The sequence below is a fragment of the Schistocerca nitens genome, chromosome 9 (assembly GCF_023898315.1).
Source record: "Schistocerca nitens isolate TAMUIC-IGC-003100 chromosome 9, iqSchNite1.1, whole genome shotgun sequence".
Classification (NCBI taxonomy): Eukaryota; Metazoa; Arthropoda; class Insecta; order Orthoptera; family Acrididae; genus Schistocerca; species Schistocerca nitens.
The window spans coordinates 226325918-226350588 of NC_064622.1; the positions used below are offsets into that span (position 1 = coordinate 226325918).

The 24671-nt window shown below is 41.8% G+C and overlaps 1 protein-coding gene across 2 annotated transcripts in view; it reads left to right on the forward strand.

Moving 5' to 3' along the window:
* The window catches only part of LOC126203973 (DNA-directed RNA polymerases I, II, and III subunit RPABC2), a 99323-nt gene that overhangs the window by 26571 nt on the left and 48081 nt on the right, over positions 1-24671 (forward strand). The window contains exon 1 of one of the 2 annotated variants that reach the window (XM_049938393.1): positions 12077-12207. The exons of the other annotated variant lie outside the window; for it this stretch is intronic. Coding sequence (XP_049794350.1) covers positions 12179-12207 — 29 coding nt within the window. The 5' untranslated portion in view covers positions 12077-12178. Of the gene's footprint in view, positions 1-12076; positions 12208-24671 lie in introns of those variants that run through there. 2 annotated transcript variants of the gene reach the window in all.

The window sequence follows — 24671 nt, forward strand, 5'->3', positions numbered from 1 at the left end:
ACAATGCTCTCGGTGAAGAAGAATGGCCCGTACAGTTTTCGACGTGACAAGGCACAAAAAACATTTACCTTTGGGGAATCACACTCAAATTCAATGCATTCATGTGGATGCTTTGTATCCTAGATTCGACAATTATGCCTGTTCACTTTCCCATTAATGTGAAAAGTGGCTTCGTTGCTAAAAATTAAGTGATCAACAATGCCCTCCACAACCTCATTCAATAGTTGCAACTGCGAACAAAACTCAAAACACTTGTCTTCGTCATCATCATTGAGCTTCTGCACTAGCTCCAAGTTGAATGGTTTCATAGACAGCGTCTGACGTAGGACTTCCCACGCTGTCATTGGAGACATTTCGAGTTCACGGGATGCATGACAAACTGATTTCTTTGGACTTCTTATGAATGTCTCTCGTACGCACTAGACATTCACTTCAATCACACTGCAACATCCGCTTCTCTTTGCCGGGCACAAGCAACCCGTCGTAACGAATTTGTTGTGCCAGTGGTAAATGGCCTTTCTTGTTGGTGGCTTCTTACCGTACTTGATTCTAAACATCCATTGAACTGATATAGCACACTTGTCTTTGTCAAACTCCAACACACAGAAAGCTCGCTCCACAACTGAACTCACCATGTTTGTGACCAGCACTGACTATCGGCAAATTACCGAACTACGCTGTGACGCTATACAGGGCTATTACAAATGATTGAAGCGATTTCATAAATTCACTGCAGCTCCATTCATTGACATATCGTCACGACACACTACAGATACGTAGAAAAACTCATAAAGTTTTGTTTGGCTGAAGCCGCACTTCAGGTTTCTGCCGCCAGAGCGCTCGAGAGCGCAGTGAGACAAAATGGCGACAGGAGCCGAGAAAGCGTATGTCGTGCTTGAAATGCACTCACATCAGTCAGTCATAACAGTGCAACGACACTTCAGGACGAAGTTCAACAAAGATCCGCCAACTGCTAACTCCATTCGGCGATGGTATGTGCAGTTTAAAGCTTCTGGATGCCTCTGTAAGGGGAAATCAATGGGTCGGCCTGCAGTGAGCGAAGAAACGGTTGAACGCGTGCGGGCAAGTTTCATGCATAGTGATGTGAAAGATTCAGTGTTTAAACCTCCTCTACCAAGAAACGTGCCAGAACTGCGAGCTCGCATCAACGATGCTTTCGAACTCATTGATGGTGACATGCTGCGCCGAGTGTGGGAGGAACTTGATTATCGGCTTGATGTCTGACGAATCACTAAAGGGGCACATATCGAACATTTGTGAATGCCTAAAAAAACTTTTTAAGTTTTTGTATGTGTGTGCAAAGCATTGTGAAAATATCCCAAATAATAAAGTTATTGTAGAGCTGTCAAATCGCTTCAATCATTTGTAATAACCCTGTACATGAAAAAAAAAAAAAAACCCTTTCAGCTTTTCTCTTCAAAATGACATATGTATGATATCTGTACAATGTTTGCATGTTGTGCAATAAATAATTGAAAGTGTTCCCAGACTTTATGTACACCCTGTACATCATTTGCAAAAAGTCTGATTTTGCTGTTAATATAGTCTGAAAATAAACAACACGAACAGCAAGGGTCCCAACATACACCTGAAATTACTTCTACACCTGATGATGACTCTCCATCCAAGATAACATACTGTGTCCTCCCTATCAAGAAGTCCTCAATCCAGTCACAAATTTCACTTTATACTCCATATGATCATACTTTTGACAGTAAGCATAGGTGCAATACTGAGTCAAATGCTTTTTGGAAATCAAAAAACACTGCATTTACCTGGTTGCCTTGATCCAAAGCTTTCAGTATGTCATGTGAGAAAAGTGCAGTTTGGGTTTTGCATGATCAATGCTTTTGAAAATCATCTGACAATGACTCTCCATCCAAGATAACATGCTGTGTCCTCCCTACCAAAAGTCAATGCAGTCACAAAATTCACTTGATACCCCACATGATTGTAATTTTGACAATAAGTGTAGGTGTGTTACTGAGTCAAATGCTTTTCGAAAATCAGAAAATACTGCATCTACTTGACTGTCTTGATCCACAGCTTTCAGTATTTCATATGAGAAAAGTGCGAGTTGGTTTTCAGGCTTTTGGAATCCATGCTGGTTGGCACTGGGGGGGGGGGGGGGGGGGGATCATTTTGTTTAAGATACCTCATCATGTTTAAGCTCAGAAAATGTTCTAATGTTCTACAACAAGTCGACTTGAAGGATAATGGACGGTAGTTTTGTGGCTCACTTATACTACCCCTCTTGTAGAGGGTGTGATATGCTTTTTTCCAAGAACTGGATATGGTTTTTAGTTAGAGGGATTTATGATAGATTATAGTTAGAAGAGGGACTAACTCAGGCACAAATTCATCATAAAATCTGACAGGTATTCCATTCAGGCCTGGAGCTTTGTTCAGTTTTAACGGTTTCAGCTATCTCTTAACACCACTGACACTAATACCTATTGCATTCATCTTTTCAGAGGTACAAAGATTAAATTGGCGCAATTCTCCTGTTGAATACTTAGACATGCCCAGTGCTTGGTTTCGAAGAACTGCAACCCACAGTGGGGTCTCTGTGTATGCCAACAGAGATCATAGCATCAAGGAAATTGATTTAAGCAGTTTTTGTGTGGATTTTGATCTTGAATTAGCTGTACTATTATTAACAAACATTGATTTAGTTGTTGTTGCTGTGTACCATTCACCAGATGGTAACTTTGGGAATTTTACTGGACATATGGAGAACTGTTTGTGTTACCTAACAAGTCCAAAGGCAAAAATCTAACTGTGTGGAGATTTTAACATACACATAGGTGATGGAGATGCCAGAGAGAGGGTCTTTATGAGATTAATTACCAGTTATGGATTGTTTATTTCAAATAAGCTCCCAACAAGGGGTGATGCATTCCTGGACACCATAATCACCAACCTCAACATCTGGGATTATAAAGTCAGTGTAGTTGAACCTATGATAGCAGATCACTGTGCACTAGTAATGGAAACCAGTATGAGGAGCAAACCACAGATAAGTACATGGCATTCAAACTACTCATTCAAAAGAAGATTTGTTAAAGAAGAGAGACTAAATGATCTCAAAGCAGCTCTTTCTTGTGTAAACTGGCAGCAGAAAATGCAGAGTTAGTAGGCAGTGATTCTTTCTTGTGTCTGTTCCAAACCTTAAAAGCAATATTTGATGACATGTTTCCGGTAAGACCAGTGAAGAATCCTGTGGACAAATCACAAGGCAGGCAGAAAGTTATCAATGTGAAACAATGGTACACCCCTGAGCTCAATAAATTGAAGTGTATTGTAACGATGTGCAAGGACCGAATGAAATCGGCTTTAGACATTCCAGCTAAAGAATTACATCACCGCAACTACCTAAAAGCCAAAAAAGCTTATAGGAAGGCAGTAGAGGAAGCAAAAAGAAATATAATGATACATACATTAAAGAGGCCCAAAATCCTTGTAAAGCTGCCTGGAATCTTTTAAATGAGAACAGAAAGAAGACTACCTCCTGCTTAAATTCATGTAGCCCTGATGACTTCAATGAATATTTTGTCAGAATAGTGGAAAAGACAGTGAGTGAAATTCCACACTCTGACCTAGATCTGACTGCAAACATAAGAAATGCAGACAGTTGCAGTATTCAAAACTGGAAGGAAGTACACCCTGAAGACATGATAAAGATTGTGAACTCCTACAAACACTCAGAAAGTGTAGACATCTATGGCATGTCCTGCACACTGCTAAAGAAAATTATTGCAGAATTACCTCAGCCACTAGCCATAGCAATAAACAAATGTCTATCTTCTGGTGTCTTCCCAGACTCCCTTAAACTGGTGCGCACAGTACCAATATATAAGAAGGAGGATCCATGCGAGGTGTCCAGCTTCAGACCAATCTCAGTGGTACCAGTACTAGCCAAAGTTACTGAGTCTGTGATGCACTGCCAGGTACTGAATTACTCTGAGGAAAACAACTTATTCCAAAACACACAGCACAGATTCCGCAAAGGGAGATCAACAGTGAAAGCCACACTGGACTTATTAAAAATGATTCGACAGAGTTTTGAAGAGAGAGAGAGTGTGGCACTGACACTCTGTGACCTCAGCAAAGCCTTTGACTGCATCTCACACACAATACTAATAGCCAAGTTAAGATGCTATGGTGCTGGAGGTGTTGTTATATCAACACTCCAATCTTATTTGGAAAACCAAAAGCACGTAGTATCAGTGCACGGAGCAACTTCTCTTGAACAAAAATTGGAACATTGAGTGCCCCAAGGATCAGTCTTAGGACCTCTCCTATTCCTCATATATGTCAATGATATGAGCTGTAATAGTCAAATGTTGCAGTTTGCAGATGACACTACCCTTATTGCCAAAGGACATACAGCTGCAGAAGCTCTTGGTGCATCAAATTTGATGTTTGAAGAAATAAAAGAATGGTTCATAATAAACAAAATGAAGATCAATGAAGAAAAAACCCAACATTTGATATGCAGTCTAACCAACATTGAAGACCAAGAAAACATGGAGACTGTCAGACTACTGGGCTTCAAGATTGACAGCAAACTCTCCATGAATGATCACACTGCATATGTATGCACCAAACATTCTTGTGTGATATACCTCCTGAGGAAGCTGAAAAGGGTAATAACTGACCAGTTTCTCACAATAGTCTACCATGCACTCTTCCACAGCCACATTAGCTATGGATTGTTGTTGTGGGGACACTCCTCAGGCAGCAAATATGTGTTGCTATTACAAAAAAAAGCCATCAGGATCATATCCTCTAGCAAAAGCTGGACCACTGTAAGCCTATTTTCACCAGGCTAGGCATAATGACTGTTTTTAGCCAGTATGTGTTTTTCTGCCTCATTTATATAAAAGAAAATCAAAGGAATTTTAGCATAAGACAAGAAATACATAATCATGACACTCGCTGTAAGAAGAACATTGAAGTGCCAAGGTGTCGCCTATCAAGTATACAAGACAGATTTCCAACAGTCACCCTAAAAATGTACAATCAACTGCCTCCAGAAGTGAAATCCCCGCCACCTGAATTATTTTGGAAAAAAATTGCTCAGGACTTGAAACAACGTCCACTATATTCCTTGGAAGAGTTTTTCAACGGTGGTTCTAGTGAATGGACAAAATAATAAATATTGTTATGTTTTATATATAATTTTGCCTAAATTTAATCTTCTTTTTATGTTCTCAGTTAACTGCACATTTAATTTTGTGTTTTACTTAAAGTACATATTTTGCCAAAATGAAACTTTATGTGTGTGATCTACATGGTCTTGTAAACATTTTGCTTTATGGTATTTTCATTTGCTGCTATGAAGTTTTACTTTCCTGTTTAGTTATATTTCATTTTCTCTATGTTCTATGTGTTTTTGTGCACTGCATAAATATTTTCTTTTATTTGTAATATAAATTTTGTATATGGTGTTGTATAAATGTTAGTTGATAAACATTGTATTTGTGATGCAGTCTGTCCAGCCATGGCTGGTATATGACGAAGATATTGTTTTCCTTTATAAAGGAATGGTTCAAAATGAAGTTAAGCATTTCAGCTTTTGCTTTGCTACCCTCAATTTCAGTTCCTGTCTCATTCATTCAGGACTCAACACTAACTTTGGTGCTACTAACAGCCCTTACATGCACCCAGATCTTTGGGTTTTGTGAAATATCATTTGATAATATGCTGCTACGGTAGTCATTGAATGCTCTCTTGACAGCCATTCATGATTTCATTCATCTTCTCTTTTTCTGTGTCCCTACTCTTTGTTTTGAACTTATTATTCAGTAATCTCTGTTTCCTTAGAAGTTTCTGTACAGTGACTCTGTACTACTGTTTTACTAGGTACATATCTATCCAGTGCATGGTCAACTATTCTTTTAAACTTGAGCTACAGTTTGTCTACATTCTCCTGCCCTGTGCTTAAAGTTTCAAGTTCATCCTTGAGAAATAACACTAATGATTTTTTTATCTAGTTTACTGAACGTAAATGTCTTTGTGCTTGTTTCAGTTGTGCTTTGGTAATCTTTGTTGCCACAACCACATCATGATCACTGATACCAGTTGACATAAAAGTTTTCTGGCTATGGTACCGCGTCATATTGTATAAAACTACTGCTGGAGATAACCAATGTTTCGACCTTCTAGGTCTACTGGTGCGTTCTAGCTATGCAGTGTCTCTTATATTTTGTAAAACTATTCATTGCGCATGCCATTAAGCCATAATTTTAAAAATATAGTTAGTTCATTTCATCGGTCACTTATGGAAGAAGGAGAGGAAACATGCACAGTGAACAGTAATAACAAAATATAAGGGACATTACATAGCTAGAACGCACCACAAGACCCAGAAGGAGGCCGCTGCAACAGTGGCCGAAACGTTGGTTTTCTTCAATAGTTGTTGTTGTTATTGTTGTTGTTGTGGTCTTCAGTCCTGAGACTGGTTTGATGCAGCTCTCCATGCTACTCTATCCTGTGCAAGCTTCTTCATCTCCCAGTACCTACTGCAACCTACATCCTTCTGAATCTGCTTAGTGTATGCATCTCTTGGTCTCCCCCTACGATTTTTACCCTCCACGCTGCCCTCCAATACTAAATTGGTGATCCCTTGATGCCTCAGAACATGTCCTACCAACCGATCCCTTCTTCTGGTCAAGTTGTGCCACAAACTCTTCTTCTCCCCAATCCTATTCAGTACCTCCTCATTAGTTATGTGATCTACCCATCTAATCTTCAGCATTCTTCTGTAGCACCACATTTCGAAAGCTTCTATTCTCTTCTTGTCCAAACTATTTATCGTCCATGTTTCACTTCCATACATGGCTACACTCCATACAAATACTTTCAGAAAAGACTTCCTGACACTTAAATCTATACTCGATGTTAACAAATTTCTCTTCTTCAGAAACGCTTTCTTTGCCATTGCCAGCCTACATTTTATATCCTCTCTACTTCGACCATCATCAGTTATTTTGCTCCCCAAATAGCAAAACTCCTTTACTACTTTAAGTGTCTCATTTCCTAATCTAATACCCTCAACATCACCCGACGTAATTCGACTACATTCCATTATCCTCGTTTTTCTTTTGTTGATGTTCATCTTATATCCTCCCTTCAAGACACCATCCATTCCGTTCAACTGCTCTTCCAAGTCCTTTGCTGTCTCTGACAGAATTACAATGTCATCGGCGAACCTCAAAGTTTTTATTTCTTCTCCATGGATTTTAATACCTACTCTGAATTTTTCTTTTGTTTCCTTTACTGCTTGCTCAATATACAGATTGAATAACATTGGGGAGAGGCTACAACCCTGTCTTACTCCCTTCCCAACCACTGCTTCCCTTTCATGTGCCTCGACTCTTATAACTGCCATCTGGTTTCTGTACAAATTGTAAATAGCCTTTCGCTCCCTGTATTTTACCCCTGCCACCTTTAGAATTTGAAAGAGAGTATTCCAGTCAACATTGTCAAAAGCTTTCTCTAAGTCTACAAATGCTAGAAACGTAGGTTTGCCTTTCCTTAATCTTTCTTCTAAGATAAGTCGTAAGGTCAGTATTGCCTCACGTGTTCCATATTTCTACGGAATCCAAACTGATCTTCCCCGAGGTCGGCTTCTACTAGTTTTTCCATTCGTCTGTAAAGAATTCGTGTTAGTATTTTGCAGCTGTGGCTTATTAAACTGATTGTTCGGTAATTCTCACATCTGTCAACACCTGCTTTCTTTGGGATTGGAATTATTATATTCTTCTTGAAGTCTGAGGGTATTTCGCCTGTTTCATACATCTTGCTCACCAGATGGTAGAGTTTTGTCAGGACTGGCTCTCCCAAGGCCGTCAGTAGTTCCAATGGAATGTTGTCTACTCCGGGGGCCTTGTTTCGACTCAGGTCTTTCAGTGCTCTGTCAAAATCTTCACGCAGTATCGTATCTCCCATTTCATCTTCATCTACATCCTCTTCCATTTCCATAATATTGTCCTCAAGTACATCGCCCTTGTATAGACCCTCTATATACTCCTTCCACCTTTCTGCTTTCCCTTCTTTGCTTAGAACTGGGTTTCCATCTGAGCTCTTGATGTTCATACAAGTGGTTCTCTTATCTCCCAAGGTCTCTTTAATTTTTCTATCTTACCCCTAGTGAGATAAGCCTCTACATCCTTACATTTGTCCTCTAGCCATTCGTGCTTAGCCATTTTGCACTTCCTGTCGATCTCAGTTTTGAGACGTTTGTATTCCTTTTTGCCTGCTTCATTTACTGCATTTTTATATTTTCTCCTTTCATCAATTAAATTCAATATTTCTTCTGTTACCCAAGGAGTTCTACTAGCCCTCGTCTTTTTACCTACTTGATCCTCTGCTGCCTTCACTACTTCATCCCTCAAAGCTACCCATTCTTCTTCTACTGTATTTCTTTCCCCCATTCCTGTCAATTGTTCCCTTATGCTCTCCCTGAAACTCTGTACAACCTCTGGTTCTTTCAGTTTATCCAGGTCCCATCTCCTTAAATTCCCACCTTTTTGCAGTTTCTTCAGTTTTAATCTACAGGTCATAACCAATAGATTGTGGTCAGAGTCCACATCTGCCCCTGGAAATGTCTTACAATTTAAAACCTGGTTCCTAAATCTCTGTCTTACCATTATATAATCTATCTGATACCTTTTAGTATCTCCAGGGTTCTTCCATGTATACAACCTTCTATCATGATTCTTAAACCAAGTGTTAGCTATGATTAAGTTGTGCTCTGTGCAAAATTCTACCAGGCGGCTTCCTCTTTCATTTCTTAGCCCCAATCCATATTCACCTACTACGTTTCCTTCTCTCCCTTTTCCTACACTCGAATTCCAGTCACCCATGACTATTAAATTTTCGTCTCCCTTCACTATCTGAATAATTTCTTTTATTTCCTCATAAATTTCTTCAATTTCTTCGGCATCTGCAGAGCTAGTTGGCATATAAACTTGTACTACTGTAGTAGATGTGGGCTTCGTATCTATCTTGGCCACAATAATGCGTTCACTATGCTGTTTTTAGTAGCTTACCCGCATTCCTATTTTCCTATTCATTATTAAACCTACTCCTGCATTACCCCTATTTGACTTTGTGTTTATAACCCTGTAGTCACCTGACCAGAAGTCTTGTTCCTCCTGCCACCGAACTTCACTAATTCCCACTATATCTAACTTTAACCTATCCATTTCCCTTTTCAAATTTTCTAACCTACCTGCCCGATTAAGGGACCTGACATTCCACGCTCCGATCCGTAGAACGCCAGTTTTCTTTCTCCTGATAACGACATCCTCTTGAGTAGTCCCCGCCCGGAGATCCGAATGGGGGACTATTTTACCTCCGGAATATTTTACCCAAGAGGACGCCATCATCATTTAATCATACAGTAAAGCTGCATGCCCTCGGGAAAAATTACGGCCGTAGTTTCCCCTTGCTTTCAGCCGTTCGCAGTACCAGCACAGCAAGGCCGTTTTGGTTATTGTTACAAGGCCAGATCAGTCAGTCATCCAGACTGTTGCCCTTGCAACTACTGAAAAGGCTGCTGCCCCTCTTCAGGAACCAAACGTTTGTCTGGCCTCTCAACAGATACCCCTCCGTTGTGGTTGTACCTACGGTACGGCTATCTGTATCGCTGAGGCACGCAAGCCTCCCCACCCACGGCAAGGTCCATGGTTCATGGGGGGGAGGTCTTCAATAGTAGTTTTATCCAATATGACGTGATACCATACCCAGAAAACTTTTATGTCGACTGACTCTCCCTGCGGAAGACTAAGCAATTATATCATTGATACAAGTTTCTATGTGGACATCCTCAAATTTTCAATTTCCCAAGCCAAAACATTTTTGGCTTCGGCCAAAATTGCCATAACTAAATAGAGAGAAGCCTAGTTTGGTCCATAAGTATGTGTGCACCTTGTCACATCTGGACCTATGTTGACATTATAAGGCCTGCAAAATGACTACCATATTCAGTTCCGTATAAGGTACTTGAATTAGTGCAATAACAAGTTCACCATTGATTGGCCTGGAAAAAAGGAAACAGTCTTGATGGAAATATTGAAACAGGCGCCACAGCATCAGACAACCCTGACAGCATTTGTGAGGTCACATATGCAGGCTACACCAAAGTTAACAGCGAAACAGAAAGACTCTGCGGCCGCTTTGCAAACGTTCCGCCATGTGGCATTACCCTCACCACCTGCACTTGCAGCTGTAGCCATCAGGGGTGGCACAACGGTAAGTTATCGGCTATCTGCGAGACAAGGACAAGTTAACTTAATCCATGTGATTGTTATTTTGTTTCTCTCTCTTCATTTACTATTTTTCGCGTGCTCTGTATGTGTTGTAAGCTGTTCGTTGTAAAAGGTGTTTTTATAAGGAAAATAAAACTGTGTTTTCTGGATCAGTGTGGGTTTATATTAGGATTACCTCTCACATACTTTACTACCATGAAATTCTGTAACTACGTATATTCGTTTTGATGCCGTTTTATTACACTGGAAGTGGTCATCATACCTTTTATTACACTGAAAGTGGTCATCATACCCTGTCAGCCTTATGTCTTCGATTATGCGAGCTTATCAGGCACTCGGGCGTAAGATATCAGACAACAAAAGGCTACGAGCCAGATGAAAAAAAAAATGTTCTCAATAACATACTCCCGCCCTACGATCTTGTCAGGCGCTTCATCATTGATCTCCTGCACAATTTCATAATTATTTGCTAAACATTTTGTATACCATTTGCTAGTGTTGTGCTTTTTACTATTGTAGAAAATCGTATATTTACTTTCAAAACAGTGAAATACCGGTACATTAAATATTTGTTTTTTAGCGATTTCCTTCCTCTCCTTGCCGATATGGCTTGCACTGTATACTTGTGCGCCGTTGACTGGATGATAGCCCCGTAAACACGTTTTTCTGCTGCCCCGCTCCCTTGTAAATGTTGAGTCTAACTTAATACGAAAATGGATTGTAACCTTTTTTCCATCACAAACGATTGAAATTAAGTGCATACAAAAGTAGATGTATTCTAAATTTGCACAGGATTTATTTTTGTTTCTTTTACACCACATTTTGTCACCGTTGTTCTCCGCAAATGTAAAGCCTCTTCACAGAAACACTTAGTGTGTGGACAGGTGATACTGTTGCTTGTCATTCATCCATCAAAAATGGACGTTTCGCCCAGTGGTCACGAGAGGAGACGGCTACGTGGCAGCACATTGTTTCATTCTCGATTCTCTCTTATTAATAATAGCCGTACAAACGCTGCTTCACTGCGGGTATATACCAGCTATTTAATAAAGTTTTCTCGAGTCCGTGCACCAGAGGATTTTCTATATTTATCTTTAATGCCCAAGCAACACTGCCATACGATAATTTCATTTTTTTTTCCGTCGAATAGGCAATTTTGCACTTCCGTGCAGTACATGTATAAGTCTATACTTGTACTTCACGGAAGTGCAAAATTGTCTATTCGACGGGAAAAAAATGAAATTATCGTATGGCAGTGTTGCCCGCGAGAATATGCAGTTAGACGGATAATTACTCTCTTCTCAACGGCTATTATTGACAAGGAAAGTAAAAATTCAATGAAACCGGATACATCTTGGAAGAAAATATTTCCGCGGATAACAAAGGATTAATATTGCATATAGTATTTTGAAAAAATGGATTTCAAATGTAGGATAAGAATGACCTTAAATCATTTGGTTGCGTTTAACATGTCTTGTGACATGAGATGATGTACAATATATTTTGTGTAAGAATATATTCGTGTTCAACTAAGTTTTCTAATACAAAAAATGAATTATCGCTGAGTGCGGCTAGTAGAGAAATTACTTGAACAATTCATTCATTGACTAAACAAGTGGACGAAATATGTGGCAATACTTACAGCATCAGTCGTTACCGTAATAATTTTTTCCTCCATCGTAATGATGCCGCTTTTCCGTTAACTTTCTGTTTCGCTGGTAATTATTTTCCTTAAATATATACGTTGTCGAGACTGCTATTATTTACCGACTTAAGTTATCTATGCCCAAAGAATGCATTTAGTCGTAACTTCGCGTTGTTTCTATTTTCTCAAGTTTGTTGATTGTTCACGCTTATTGGTGTAACTAGTTGCTAGCATGGCTGATGAGGAGTATGAGGGAGATGAGTAAGTTAAAACAAAATGATTTCTGAATAAATCTGCGTGAAAGATTGTTAAGTTTTACTCGTAGGTCGAGTGAGAGAGAAACCTAACGGATTAAAAGCATTTCGTGAAATCATGTAGTCAGTGGTATTGATGAAGCAATTATGAGTTAATTCAACATCGAAGTCATTATGAATTGTGATTAGCTAATTGATTTTATACAAATAATGCGAATGTTTTCTTAATCATCGATACGATGGTTCGTTTTTTAAACATTTTATGTAGCCACACACTGCCTCTTATACAGTGCTTGAGTGTTTTCATTTATGCACACATCGTGTGTATAAATACGTGTTCGTTACAACTTCGCATGTTGCTTGACCTAGAATTCGCACTAAATCCTATGGCATGTAGTTTCAGACATAGAATTATTATACCTTTTGAGGGCTAATAATGGAGGTTTAAGTAGATCAATTTGCCTGCATTAATTTTGTTCTTCAGTCTTGCGTGTAAAGTGAGCAACTGACGAGATTAGAAGCCCAGCTGCTGTGAAGTTCTGTTATCAAACGAACTATATTGTGTAGAAACTTTAAGGTAGAATGAAGTAAACAAATGTAATAGTAATTGGAGTTGATTCAAGCAAACATTCAGATCATTGACAAGATTAGTCAGTGTCTCTCTGTTTGCACACTGATATGATGTAATAGTGCTGCTTCTATGGACGAGGAGGGAGGCCAAATGGACAAGAAGAGATATATGTATTACTCATTTTGATGTGCTTCAACTACTATGGTTACTGTGTTAAATTTTGCACGTAATCCTACATCTGACTTTTGTAGTTAAATTCTGCAAGACATTGATAGTACACAAAGACATGCATTTGTTTTCATCACAAAGTGGGGGCCATGGGCCAATTTCATACTGGGATTCAAACACTGTCACCATGGTAAGTGACAGACCATTCTTAAGAGATATGTGCAAAATCTGCAAACCTTAGGGGTGTCAGCTTTTATATAACAATATTTATCGATCTTTGGGTCATTTTGTAGAGTGATGAAAGATAAGTTGGGTCTAAAGTTGTGTACAGTGCACAGAATGCATATAATTGCATGGCAACAATTTCATATGCCTTAATTATATACAAAAACGGGTAGTAATTCTGATGTCCATGCTGGTGTTGTAAGAGTATTATAATGTTGTGCTGACTTCATAGGAGTAGCTTCAAGTTTCCATTTTAATCAGTCCATGGCTAAGGGTGCATTTGCTAGCAGGTGTAAATATGCTGTCGTAACACTCATCTATTAAATAAGATTAACAAAGTATCTCTTAATTACCTTCCTCTTTCACTGAATGCAGTATTTTCAAAAGTTTTTGAAAGTGTCATCTGTGATGGAATTCTATCAAACTTATTTTAACTGGCCATAGCTTTTTAACTATATTAAAGTTTGGCTACTGAAAAGGATTTGCCACACTGAATCCAATAAAAGTATCTTAAACGAATTACAAGCAGAACCAAACAAGAGAAATTATCTTGTTGGTAAATTTTGTGACTTTGTGAATTCCTTTGTTGGCTCCTGAAATAGCGGTTTGTAACATAAAATACTGGTAGTGTGTTGTTGATAGACTATGACACAGGCAACTAACTTCAGAATGGGGAAACATAGCCTGTGGCATCCCAAAAGAAAGCTGAAAAACTAAATTCAGTTTTCCGAAATTGTTTCACAACAGATGATCTTAATATTGTCCCGTGTTTCAAACATCACCCGAACGCTGAAACGCTAGGTATTGAGATAAGGGACTGTGGAATAGAAAAACAGTTCTACTCTTTCTTAGTTGTGGAAAGGCATCTGGAGTAGGTGAGATACTTGGTAGGTTCTACAAAGATTACTGACCAAGGGACCACAGTAGGTTACCGAGCAAGGGGCCGCATTTGTTTTATCACACTGGACTTAGTTCAAGTCTGTGTCCGGCCATCCAGATTTAGGTTTTTGATAATTTCGCTAAATTGCTCTGGACAAATGCTGGGATGGTTCATTTTAAAAGGTGCGGCTGATTTCCTTTTAATTCTGAAGGTATAGATGTTTTGTGTCTCTCTGAACACCATGTAACTACAGGAATGGAGAAGTTAAATTCAAGGGATTACAGATTAGCATCTTATTCATGTAGAGTCATCATGGAAAAAGAAGGCGTTGTGGCTTATATAAAAACTGAACGCAAAGTCAAAAATATTGAAACAAATAGTCTTTGTGTAGATCAGATCCTTGAAGCATGTGCGTGTGAGTTGCTACTGCAATATACTTCTATAGTAATTGTAACAGTCTACACATCGCCTCAAGGTAACTTTCAGCTATTCATGAAAAAGCTTGAGGCAATATTGTGCTACCTGTCAGACAAAAAGAAGCACTTAGTGGTTTGTGGTGATTTTAATGTACATTTCTTATAAAAAATACGGAAAGGAAAAATGAGCTAGAATCTTTGTTTGGTTGTTTCAATCTAGTATCTGTTGTAAATTTTCCAACTTGTGTGCAGCAAGATAGTAGGTCACTTATCGATAACATTTTTGTAGGCAGTGCTCAGGCAGAAACAATTAATGTGTACACAGTTGTTAATGGGCTATCTGATCATGATGCACAGTTAATGGAAATAACACATATAGCACCTTACAGGATTCAGACAGGTTCTACATCTACATTTATACTCCGCAAGCCACCCAACGGTGTGTGGCGGAGGGCACTTTACGTGCCACTGTCATTACCTCCCTTTCCTGTTCCAGTCGCGTATGGTTCGCGGGAAGAACGACTGTTGGAAAGCCTCCGTGCACACTCGAATCTCTCTAATTTTACATTCGTGATCTCCTCGGGAGGTATAAGTAGGGGGAAGCAATATATTCGATACCTCATCCAGAAACGCACCCTCTCGAAACTTGGTTAGCAAGCTACACCGCGATGCAGAGCGCCTCTCTTGCAGTGTCTGCCACTTGAGTTTGCTAGACATCTCCGTAATGCTATCACGGTTACCAAATAACCCTGTGACGAAACGCACCGCTCTTCTTTGGATCTTCTCAATCTCCTCCGTCAACCCGATCTGGTACGGATCCCACATTGATGAGCAATACTCAAGTATAGGTCGAACAAGTGTTCTGTAAGCCATCTCCTTTGTTGATGGACTACATTTTCTAAGGACTCTCCCAATGAATCTCAACCTGGTACCCGCCTTACCAACAATTAATTTTATATGATCATTCCACTTCAAATCGTTCCGCACGCATACTCCCAGATATTTTACAGAAGTAACTGCTACCAGTGTTTGTTCCACTATCGTGTAATCATACAATAAAGGATCCTTCTTTCTATGTATTCGCAATACGTTACATTTGTCTATGTTAAGGGTCAGTTGCCACTCCCTGCACCAAGTGCCTATCTGCTGCAGATCTTCCTGCATTTCGCTACAATTTTCTAATGCTGCAACTTCTCTGTATACTACAGCATCATCTGCGAAAAGCTGCATGGAACTTCTGACACTATCTACAAGGTCATTTATATATATTGTGAAAAGCAGTGGTCCCATAACACTCCCCTGTGGCACGCCAGAGGTTACTTTAACGTCTGTAGACGTCTCCATTGAGAACAACATGCTGTGTTCTGTTTGCTAAATACTCTTCAATCCAGCCACACAGCTGGTCTGATATTCCGTAGGCTCTTACTTTGTTTATCAGGCGGCAGTGCGGAACTGTATCGAACGCCGTCCGTGCGGAACTGTATCGAACTCCTTCCAGAAGTCAAGGAAAATAGCATCTACCTGGGAGCCTGTATCTAATATTTTCTGGGTCTCATGAACAAATAAAGCAAGTTGGGTCTCACACGATCGCTGTTTCTGGAATCCATGTTGATTCCTACAGAGTAGATTCTGGGTTTCCAGAAACGACATGATACGCGAGCAAAAAACATGTTCTAAAATTCTACAACAGTTCGATGTCAGAGATATAGGTCTATAGTTTTGCGCATCTGCTCGACGACCCTTCTTGAAGACTGGGACTACCTGTGCTCTTTTCCAATCATTTGGAACCTTCCGTTCCTCTGGAGACTTGCGGTACACGGCTGTTAGAAGGGGGGCAAGTTCTTTCGCCTACTCTGTGTAGAATCGAATTGGTATCTCATCAGATCCAGTGGACTTTCCTCTGTTGAGTGATTCCAGTTGCTTTTCTATTCCTTGGACACTTATTTCGATGTCAGCCATTTTTTCGTTTGTGCGAGGATTTAGAGAAGGAACTGCAGTGCGGTCATCCTCTGTGAAACAGCTTTGGAAAAAGGTGTTTAGTATTTCAGCTTTACGCGTGTCATCCTCTGTTTCAATGCCATCATCATCCCGGAGTGTCTGGATATGCTGTTTTGAGCCACTTACTGATTTAACGTAAGACCAGAACTTCCTAGGATTTACTGTCAAGTCGGTACATAGAATTTTACTTTCGAATTCACTGAACACTTCACGCATAACCCTCCTTATGCTAACTTTGTCATCGTTTAGCTTCTGTTTGAGAGGTTTTGGCTGCGTTTAAACTTGCAGTGAAGCTCTCTTTGCTTTCGCAGTAGTTTCCTAACTTTGTTGTTGAACTACGGTGGGTTTTTCCCGTCCCTCACAGTTTTACTCGGCACGTGTCTGTCTAAAACACACTTTACGATTGCCTTGAACTTTTTCCATAAACTCTCAGCATTGTCAGTGTCGGAACAGAAATTTTCGTTTTGATCTGTTAGGTAGTCTGAAATCTGCCTTCTATTACTCTTGCTAAACAGATAAACCTTCCTCCCTTTTTTTATATTCCTATTAACTTCTATATTCAGGGATGCTGCAACAGCCTTATGATCACTGATTCCCTGTTCTGCACTTACAGAGTCGAAAAGTTCGGGTCTGTTTGTTATCAATAGGTCCAAGATGTTATCTCCACGAGTCATACAAGGCAGGGAGGCTATTAATGCGAACAGGATACAGAGCTTTAAGTGCAGCCTAGAAGAGGTAGAATGGTATGAAGTATACACAGAAAATGATGCTGATGCCAAATTCAGTTTATTCCACTGTAAATTTGTCTCAGTATTTGTGAGTTGCTTTCCTGAAATGATATCCAAAAAAGCCATTACAAAGTCAATTAAGCCATGGATTACTAAGGGAATTAAGATATCATGTAAGAGGGAGGGAAATATATGGACAGGCCAGAATAAGTCAGGATCCAACGTTACTTGCTTACTACAAAAGATACTGTAATATTTTAAGGAAAGTCCTTAAGAAGTTGAGAAGCTTGCATGTTCTGACCAAAATTAATAATGCAGATAATAAGATTAAAACTATATGGAATATTGTCAAATGGGAGACGGGGCAGCCTGACAGTGCACTGCATACCATAGTAATAAAGCTAAATAATAATGTTGTTAGTGATAATTCACAAGTTGCAAGTATTTTTAACAATCACTTTCTGAATGTAGCAGCAAAAAAGGGGTTAAAGGGTTCAGTTGAAAAAGCAAAAAAATATGTTAAAAATGTCATTCCCCAGGACTTTAGGCTTTTAGAAATAGCACCAACATCCCCCACTGAAATTAAGGGAATTATAAATATACTTGAAAACAAGAGCTCATGTGGTGTTGATGGAGTCTGGAGTCTCTAATGGAATTTTGAAGTGTTGTTCTAATTTAATAAGTGGAGTCCTTAGCGATATATGTAATGCTTCGCTGGCACAAGGAATTTTTCCAGACAGATAGAAATAAGCAATTGTCAAGCCTGTTCATAAGAAAGCGGACAAGAGTGACTTAAATAATTATAGACCAATCTCATTGCCGACTTCATTTTCTAAAATATTTGGAAAAGTTATGTATTCAAGAGTAGTCTCACATTTAAGTGAAAATAATTTACTCAGCATATCACAGTTTGGATCCCGGAAGGGTTACTCGACTGAGGATGCTATCTACACATTTACCCATCAAATATTACAAGCCCAAAATAACAAATTATTGCCAGTTGGTATTTTTCATGATCTCTCCCAGGCATTTGACTATGTGGATCATGTCACACTCTTAGAAAAACTCAGGTTTTATGGAATTGAAGGCTACACACACAGCTGGTTTGAATCATACTTAATGAACATAAAGCAAAAAGTTGTGCTGAATAGCACAAATAATGTTATGAGGGTGGTAAATTCTAGTGATGGGGACTTATCACAAAGGGAGTCCCACAGGGTTCAATTTTAGGTCATCTGCTGTTCCTTATTCTTGTGAATGACCTCCCACTTAAAAGTTCAGCAAGCGGAACTAATACTTTTTGCAGATGACACGAGTGTTATAATAAATCCCATTCCAGAAAAAGCAGCTGAAGATATTGTTAAGGATGTCTTTCAGAGAATTATTAAGTGGTTCGCAGAAAATGGACTTTCCCTTAGTTTTGAAAAAATTCACTATTTCCAGTTCTGTACACCGAATAGAGTCATACCGACAATGATGCAGCATATGGACAGGACTCAGTTAACAGGGTAGATTTCTCCAAATTTTTGGGTGTTCACATTGATGACAACTTGAACTGGAAGAAGCATATTACTGAGCTTCTCAAACAACTAAGTTCAGCTTCTTTAGCTCTTCATATAATTGCTAGTCTTGGTAATAAACAGATCAGCCTCCTAACATACTAAGCATATTTCCACTCAATAATGTCTTATGGAATAGTTTTCTAGGGTAACTCTCCACTTAGACATAAAGTATTGATTGCACAAAAGAGGGCACTGACAATAAGTAGTGGTTTCACCCAAGGACGTTATGTAGACACTTTTTCAAGGAGTTAGGTATTTTAACTACACCATCAGTGTCCATATATTCGCTAATGAAATTCGTTACAAATAATCCATCTCAATTCACGAAGAACAGTGATGTTCATACGTACAACACTAGTGGGAAAAATGACCTTTCCTATCTGTTATTGAAGCTGTCAATTGCTCAAAAAGGAGTACATTGTTCAGCAACAAAAATCTTTGATCATTCTCCCAACGACATAAAGTGTCTGACAGCTAGCAGATCAAGTTTTAAATCTAGCTTAAAATCATTTCTTTTGGACAACTCCTACTCCATGGGCGAGTTTCTGTTTCAGAAATGGTAGACGATGACGAGACCGACACCCAGTCCCCTGCCGGGAATCGAACCCCAGCCCCCTTGTGTGGTAGGCGGTAACGCTACCGCTTTGCTACGGAGGCAGACCTTAGCACTATTCATGTGTGTGTATATATAACATGCAATCTGACTTTCATATCGATAAAATAATTGGGGAAATGATCTACGGAACATGACATAACTAAAACTGACCTCACTTTGTCAAGCAGGACACCACTAACACTGCATTCGAACATTAACGGTTTGTTCTTCCTATCCATCCACATTAACTTAAATTTTTGCACATTTAGAGCTAGCTGCCATTCCCCACACCAACTAGAAGTTCTGTGTAAGTCATCTTGTATCGACCTTCAGTCACTTAACTTCGATATCTTTCCATACACAGCAGCATCAGCAGCAGACAACTGCATGTTGCTGCCCACCCTGTCTACTGAATCATTTATGTGTGTAGAGAACAACAGTGGTCCTATCACACTTCCCTGGGATGTCCCCCCAGGGGGTCCACAACTCTTTTGTGGATACGTGCGTAGCGAGCACGGGACCCCGAGCTAATGTGGCTCTCCTTCCTTTCCGGGCTGCATACTTTCCTTTTCCGCATCCTTCCCTCTCCCCCATCTTCGCCCCTCCTCCCCTCACCTCTGGCTCTTTCCTTCCCTTTCTCCCCCTCTGGGAGTATGGTTTGTGCCTACGTCCGGAGACGGACGCTCGTAAATGTACCGCATTCTTCGCCTTCTCTGCTTGTATGTCTTCATCCTTCCCTTGTCCTTCTCTTTTCCTTACCTCTTCTCTTTACCCTTTTCTCCGCTGCGGCGTTTGAGACCTCTCCTCTTTCCTTTCTCTTTCTTTGTTTTTCCCTTTCTCTTTCTTCCTCCCTGTGCGTGTCTGAAGGCCGACCCACGCATTTTTGTGCGTAGCCGGTGACGGGGTAACACGTAATTCCCCGCCCCGGGTAGACAGGTAGGACACGTACGTACCCCCTGGTAACGGCCAGGCCCAGGGAGGGGTGATTACCCGAGCTGATACTTTCCGAAAGTGCCGATTGGTCCCTCCGTCCGTTTGTCGGGAGGTGTGACCTGAGGTGTGAACAATCACCTAAGGCGGGAGTGCCCTCAGAGAGGGCCCCCACAAGGGAGGAGCTTGCCATCGGAGACGCCGGTAATCATGGGAGATTCTTCCGCAATGGTTTCCTCACCTTCCACTATGTCTGCTCACAAGCGTAAGTTCACTGAGTCTCAGCCACAGACAGTTCTTCCATCGTTGCCACAGTTCCTTGTTGTTTCTCGGTCTGACGAAGGTCACGACTTCTCCACGGTCAACCCTTTCATTATTCAGAAAGGTGTCGACGCAATTGCAGGTCCTGTAAAGTCTTGTTCCAGATTACGGAATGGCACCTTGTTGTTAGAAACAGTCAGTGCCCTCCAGGCACAAAAATTGCTGCGTGCTTCACTGCTCCACACCTTCCCTTTCCGGGTTGAAGCGCACTGCACTTTAAATTCCTCGCATGGAGTCGTTTATACACGCTCCCTCGATGGATTGTCTGACGAAGAAATTCAGCACTACCTATCTGACCAGGGCGTAACGGCTGTTCATAGAGTTATGAAAAGGGTTGACATGAACATCACTTCAACCCGCACTGTCTTCTTGACATTTGACAAAGTTCAACTCCCATCGAAAATCAAAGCAGGCTATGAGATAATTTCCGTTCGCCCTTACGTCCCAAACCCTACGCGTTGCTATCGGTGTCAGCAGTTCAATCACACCAGCCAGTCCTGTTCCAATCCGGCCAAATGTGTTACGTGTGGCAAGGATGCCCATGAGGGCGCTTGTCCACCTCCATCCCCTCGCTGCATCAACTGTATGGGTGACCACGCTGCTTCCTCTCGTGATTGCCCCGTTTTTAAGGACGAAAAGCTCATCCAGGAAATCAGAGTGAAGGAAAAGGTGTCGACCTTTGCTGCTCGAAAATTATTCGCCAGTCGACAGCCCACCGTGCCTCAGACAGGAAAATACAGCACTGTCCTTGCTTCTCCTCGGCCAACAAAGGAGGCGGCCACGCAGACTTGCAACCTCACCTTTAGTGCCATGGTCGTCAGATCGGCCAGCGCAAAGATCGCCCGTTCAACCTCACCACTTTCGCCTGCACACTCTATGGCTCACCCTTCATCGGGTTCTGCTAAATCTCGAGCCCAAAAGTCAGACACCAAGACTTCGAAAAAAGAGCATACTCGTGAAGATTTTTTACGTACCCCAACTTCACAACCATCGGTTCCTCCTCCTTCTAAACATCATATTTCCAAGAAGGCTACAAAGAAACCCAGTTCATCTCCTTCTCCGCCAAGGCGTGTCCCATCTACAGCACCACCTGGCGGAAATCGCCCTCGGCCGTCTTCTGTGTCGCTGAGGCGCACTGCTGGCGGCCGATCAACCGGCCGATCGCTGGTGGCAGGAGCTGCTCCTGAACAACCTATGGATCAGGATCTTCTGCCTTCGGCTGAATGCCATTCCATGCTGTCGGTCGCAAGCTCTGAGCAGTCGTTGAGTTGACAGCAACTTTGGTCACATTCCTCCATTTTCTGTTCACCCTATGTCCATTATCCACTGGAATATCCACGGCATTCGAGCCAGTCGGGATGAATTGTCGATCCTGTTACGATCCTACTCGCCGGTCATCTTCTGTCTTCAGGAAACAAAGCTGCGTCCCCATGACCGCTTTGTTCTCCCTCATTTTCAGTCCATCCGATATGATCTCCCCTCTGTTGCAGGCACTCCAGCCCATGGAGGACTCATGATTCTTCTCCATGATACTCTCCATTATCACCCAATCCACTTAAACACTTCCTTCCAAGCTGTCGCCGTCCGTCTTTCCCTTTCTGGATACACGTTCTCTCTTTGTACTGTATACATTCCATCGTCCACACCAATAGCACGAGCTGATCCCCTTCATCTTCTTGGTCAGCTTCCACCCCCCTATTTGCTGGTTGGGGACTTCAATGCCCATCACCTGCTTTGGGGATCTCCACATCCTTGTCCACGTGGCTCACTATTGCTAGACGTCTTCCACCAAGCGGATCTTGTTTGCCTCAACACTGGGGTCCCCACATTTTTGTCTGCCTCCACAACAAATTTATCTCATTTGGGCCTTGCGGTCGGTACTGTTCCGCTAGCTCGGCGCTTCGAATGGTTCGCTCTTGATGGTACACACTCCAGTGACCACTTTCCATGTGTCCTTAGACTGCAGCCTCAACTGCCATATATGCGCCTTCGACGCTGGAAGTTTGCCCAAGCCAATTGGACACTTTTTTCGTCTCTAGCGACATTCAATGACAGTCACTTTTCCAGCATCGATGATGAGGTCACACATATTACCAACGTTATTCTTACAGCTGCGGAATGTTCAATACCACGCACCTCCGAATTGCCCCGGCGCCCCCCAGTTCCTTGGTGGAACGAGGCATGCCGTGACGCAATACGTGAGCGGCGACGTGCTCTTCACGTTTTCCGCCACCGTCCTACTTTGGCCAACTGTATCCGCTATAAGCAGTTCCGTGCGCGATGCCGTCGTGTCATCTGCGATAGTAAGAAGGCAAGCTGGAAATTCTTTATTAGCTCATTTAACACCTTCACTCCCTCCTCGGAAGTTTGGAGTCGGCTTCGACGGTTCTCAGGCGCGCCTAGTTTCTCCCCGGTCTCTGGGCTCACTGTCGCGCATGATACGTTAGTGGACCCTGTCGCAATTTCTAACTCATTGGGTCAGCACTTTGCTGAGATTTCGAGCTCTTCAAATTACCCGCCAGCGTTTCTCCCGAAGAAACGTGCAGCGGAAGTGCGACATCTTGCTTTCTCCTCAAAATCGCGAAAGCTACAATACTGTTTTCTCCATGCGGGAACTCCAACATGCACTCTCTTCTTCTCGCTCCTCCGCCCCAGGACAGGATGGTATCCACATCCAAATGTTGCTGCATTTATCAACCCATAGTCTGCGTTACCTCCTTCGCCTTTATAATCAAATTTGGACCGACAGTACTTTTCCCGAAACCTGGAAAGGACAAACATCTCCCCTCTAGCTATCGCCCCATTTCTCTCACGAGTAGTGTCTGTAAGGTTTTGGAGCGTATGGTGAATTACTGTTTAGCTTGGTGGCTGGAATCCCGCAGTCTTTTAACACCTGCCCAATGCGGATTCCGCAGTTGACCATCTTGTTGCTCTCTCCACTTATATCATGAACAATTTTCTCCGGAAACGCCAAACGGTAGCAATATTTTTTGATCTGGAGAGAGCATACGATACCTGTTGGAGGACAGGCATCCTCCGCACACTGTTCTCTTGGGGCTTTCGAGGTCGGCTGCCCCTTTTTCTTCGCGAATTTATGGCAGAGCGCACATTTAGGGTGCAGGTGAACACTACTCTCTCCCGTACCTTCTCCCAAGAAAACAGGGTACCCCAGGGCTCCGTGCTGAGTGTTGTACTGTTTGCCATTGCCATAAATCCAATTATGGATTGTCTCCTTCCTGATGTCTCGGGCTCCCTCTTTGTGGACGATTTTGCGATCTACTACAGCTCTCAACGGACCAGCCTTCTTGAACGACGTCTTCAAGGATGTCTCGATCGCCTCCACTCTTGGAGCATCGAAACCGGCTTCCGTTTTTCTCCCAGTAAGACCGTTTGTGTTAATTTTTGGTGACGTAAGGAGTTTCTTCCACCCTCCTTACATCTAGGACCTGTCAACCTTCCGTTTTCAGATGTCGCTAAATTCTTGGGTCTTATGTTTGACAGCAAACTGTGCTGGTCCTCCCACATTTCCTATCTTTCGGCTCGCTGTCTGCGATCCCTCAACACCCTCCGTGTCCTGAATGGTACCTCCTGGGGAGCGGACCGAGTGGTCCTTCTCCGCCTCTATCACGCCTTAGTGCGCTCGAAATTGGACTATGGAAGCATAGTCTACTCCTCTGCTCGGCCGTCTATTCTTCGGCGTCTCGACTCTATCCACCAGTGTGGATTACGTTTAGTGTCTGGAGCTTTTTACACCAGCCCTGTGGAAAGCCTTTAAGCTGAGACTGCTGAACCTCCGCTGCCCAATCGGTGAGCAGTCCTTCTGAGTCGTTATGCTAGCCATCTGTCTTCCATGCCTGCTAATCCAGCCCATGACATTTTTTTCGACGCCTCCTTTGATGTAGGGTATGCAGGCCGCCCCTCCTCCCTACTACCACCGGGAGTCCGCTTCCATCAACTGCTCCATTCTCTTTCCTTCCACTTTCCTAAAACCTTCTTGACAACTTGGGGTACAGCACCGCCTTGGCTCCGTCCCCGGATCTGCCTGCTCCGTGACCTTTGTCGATTTCCCAAGGATGG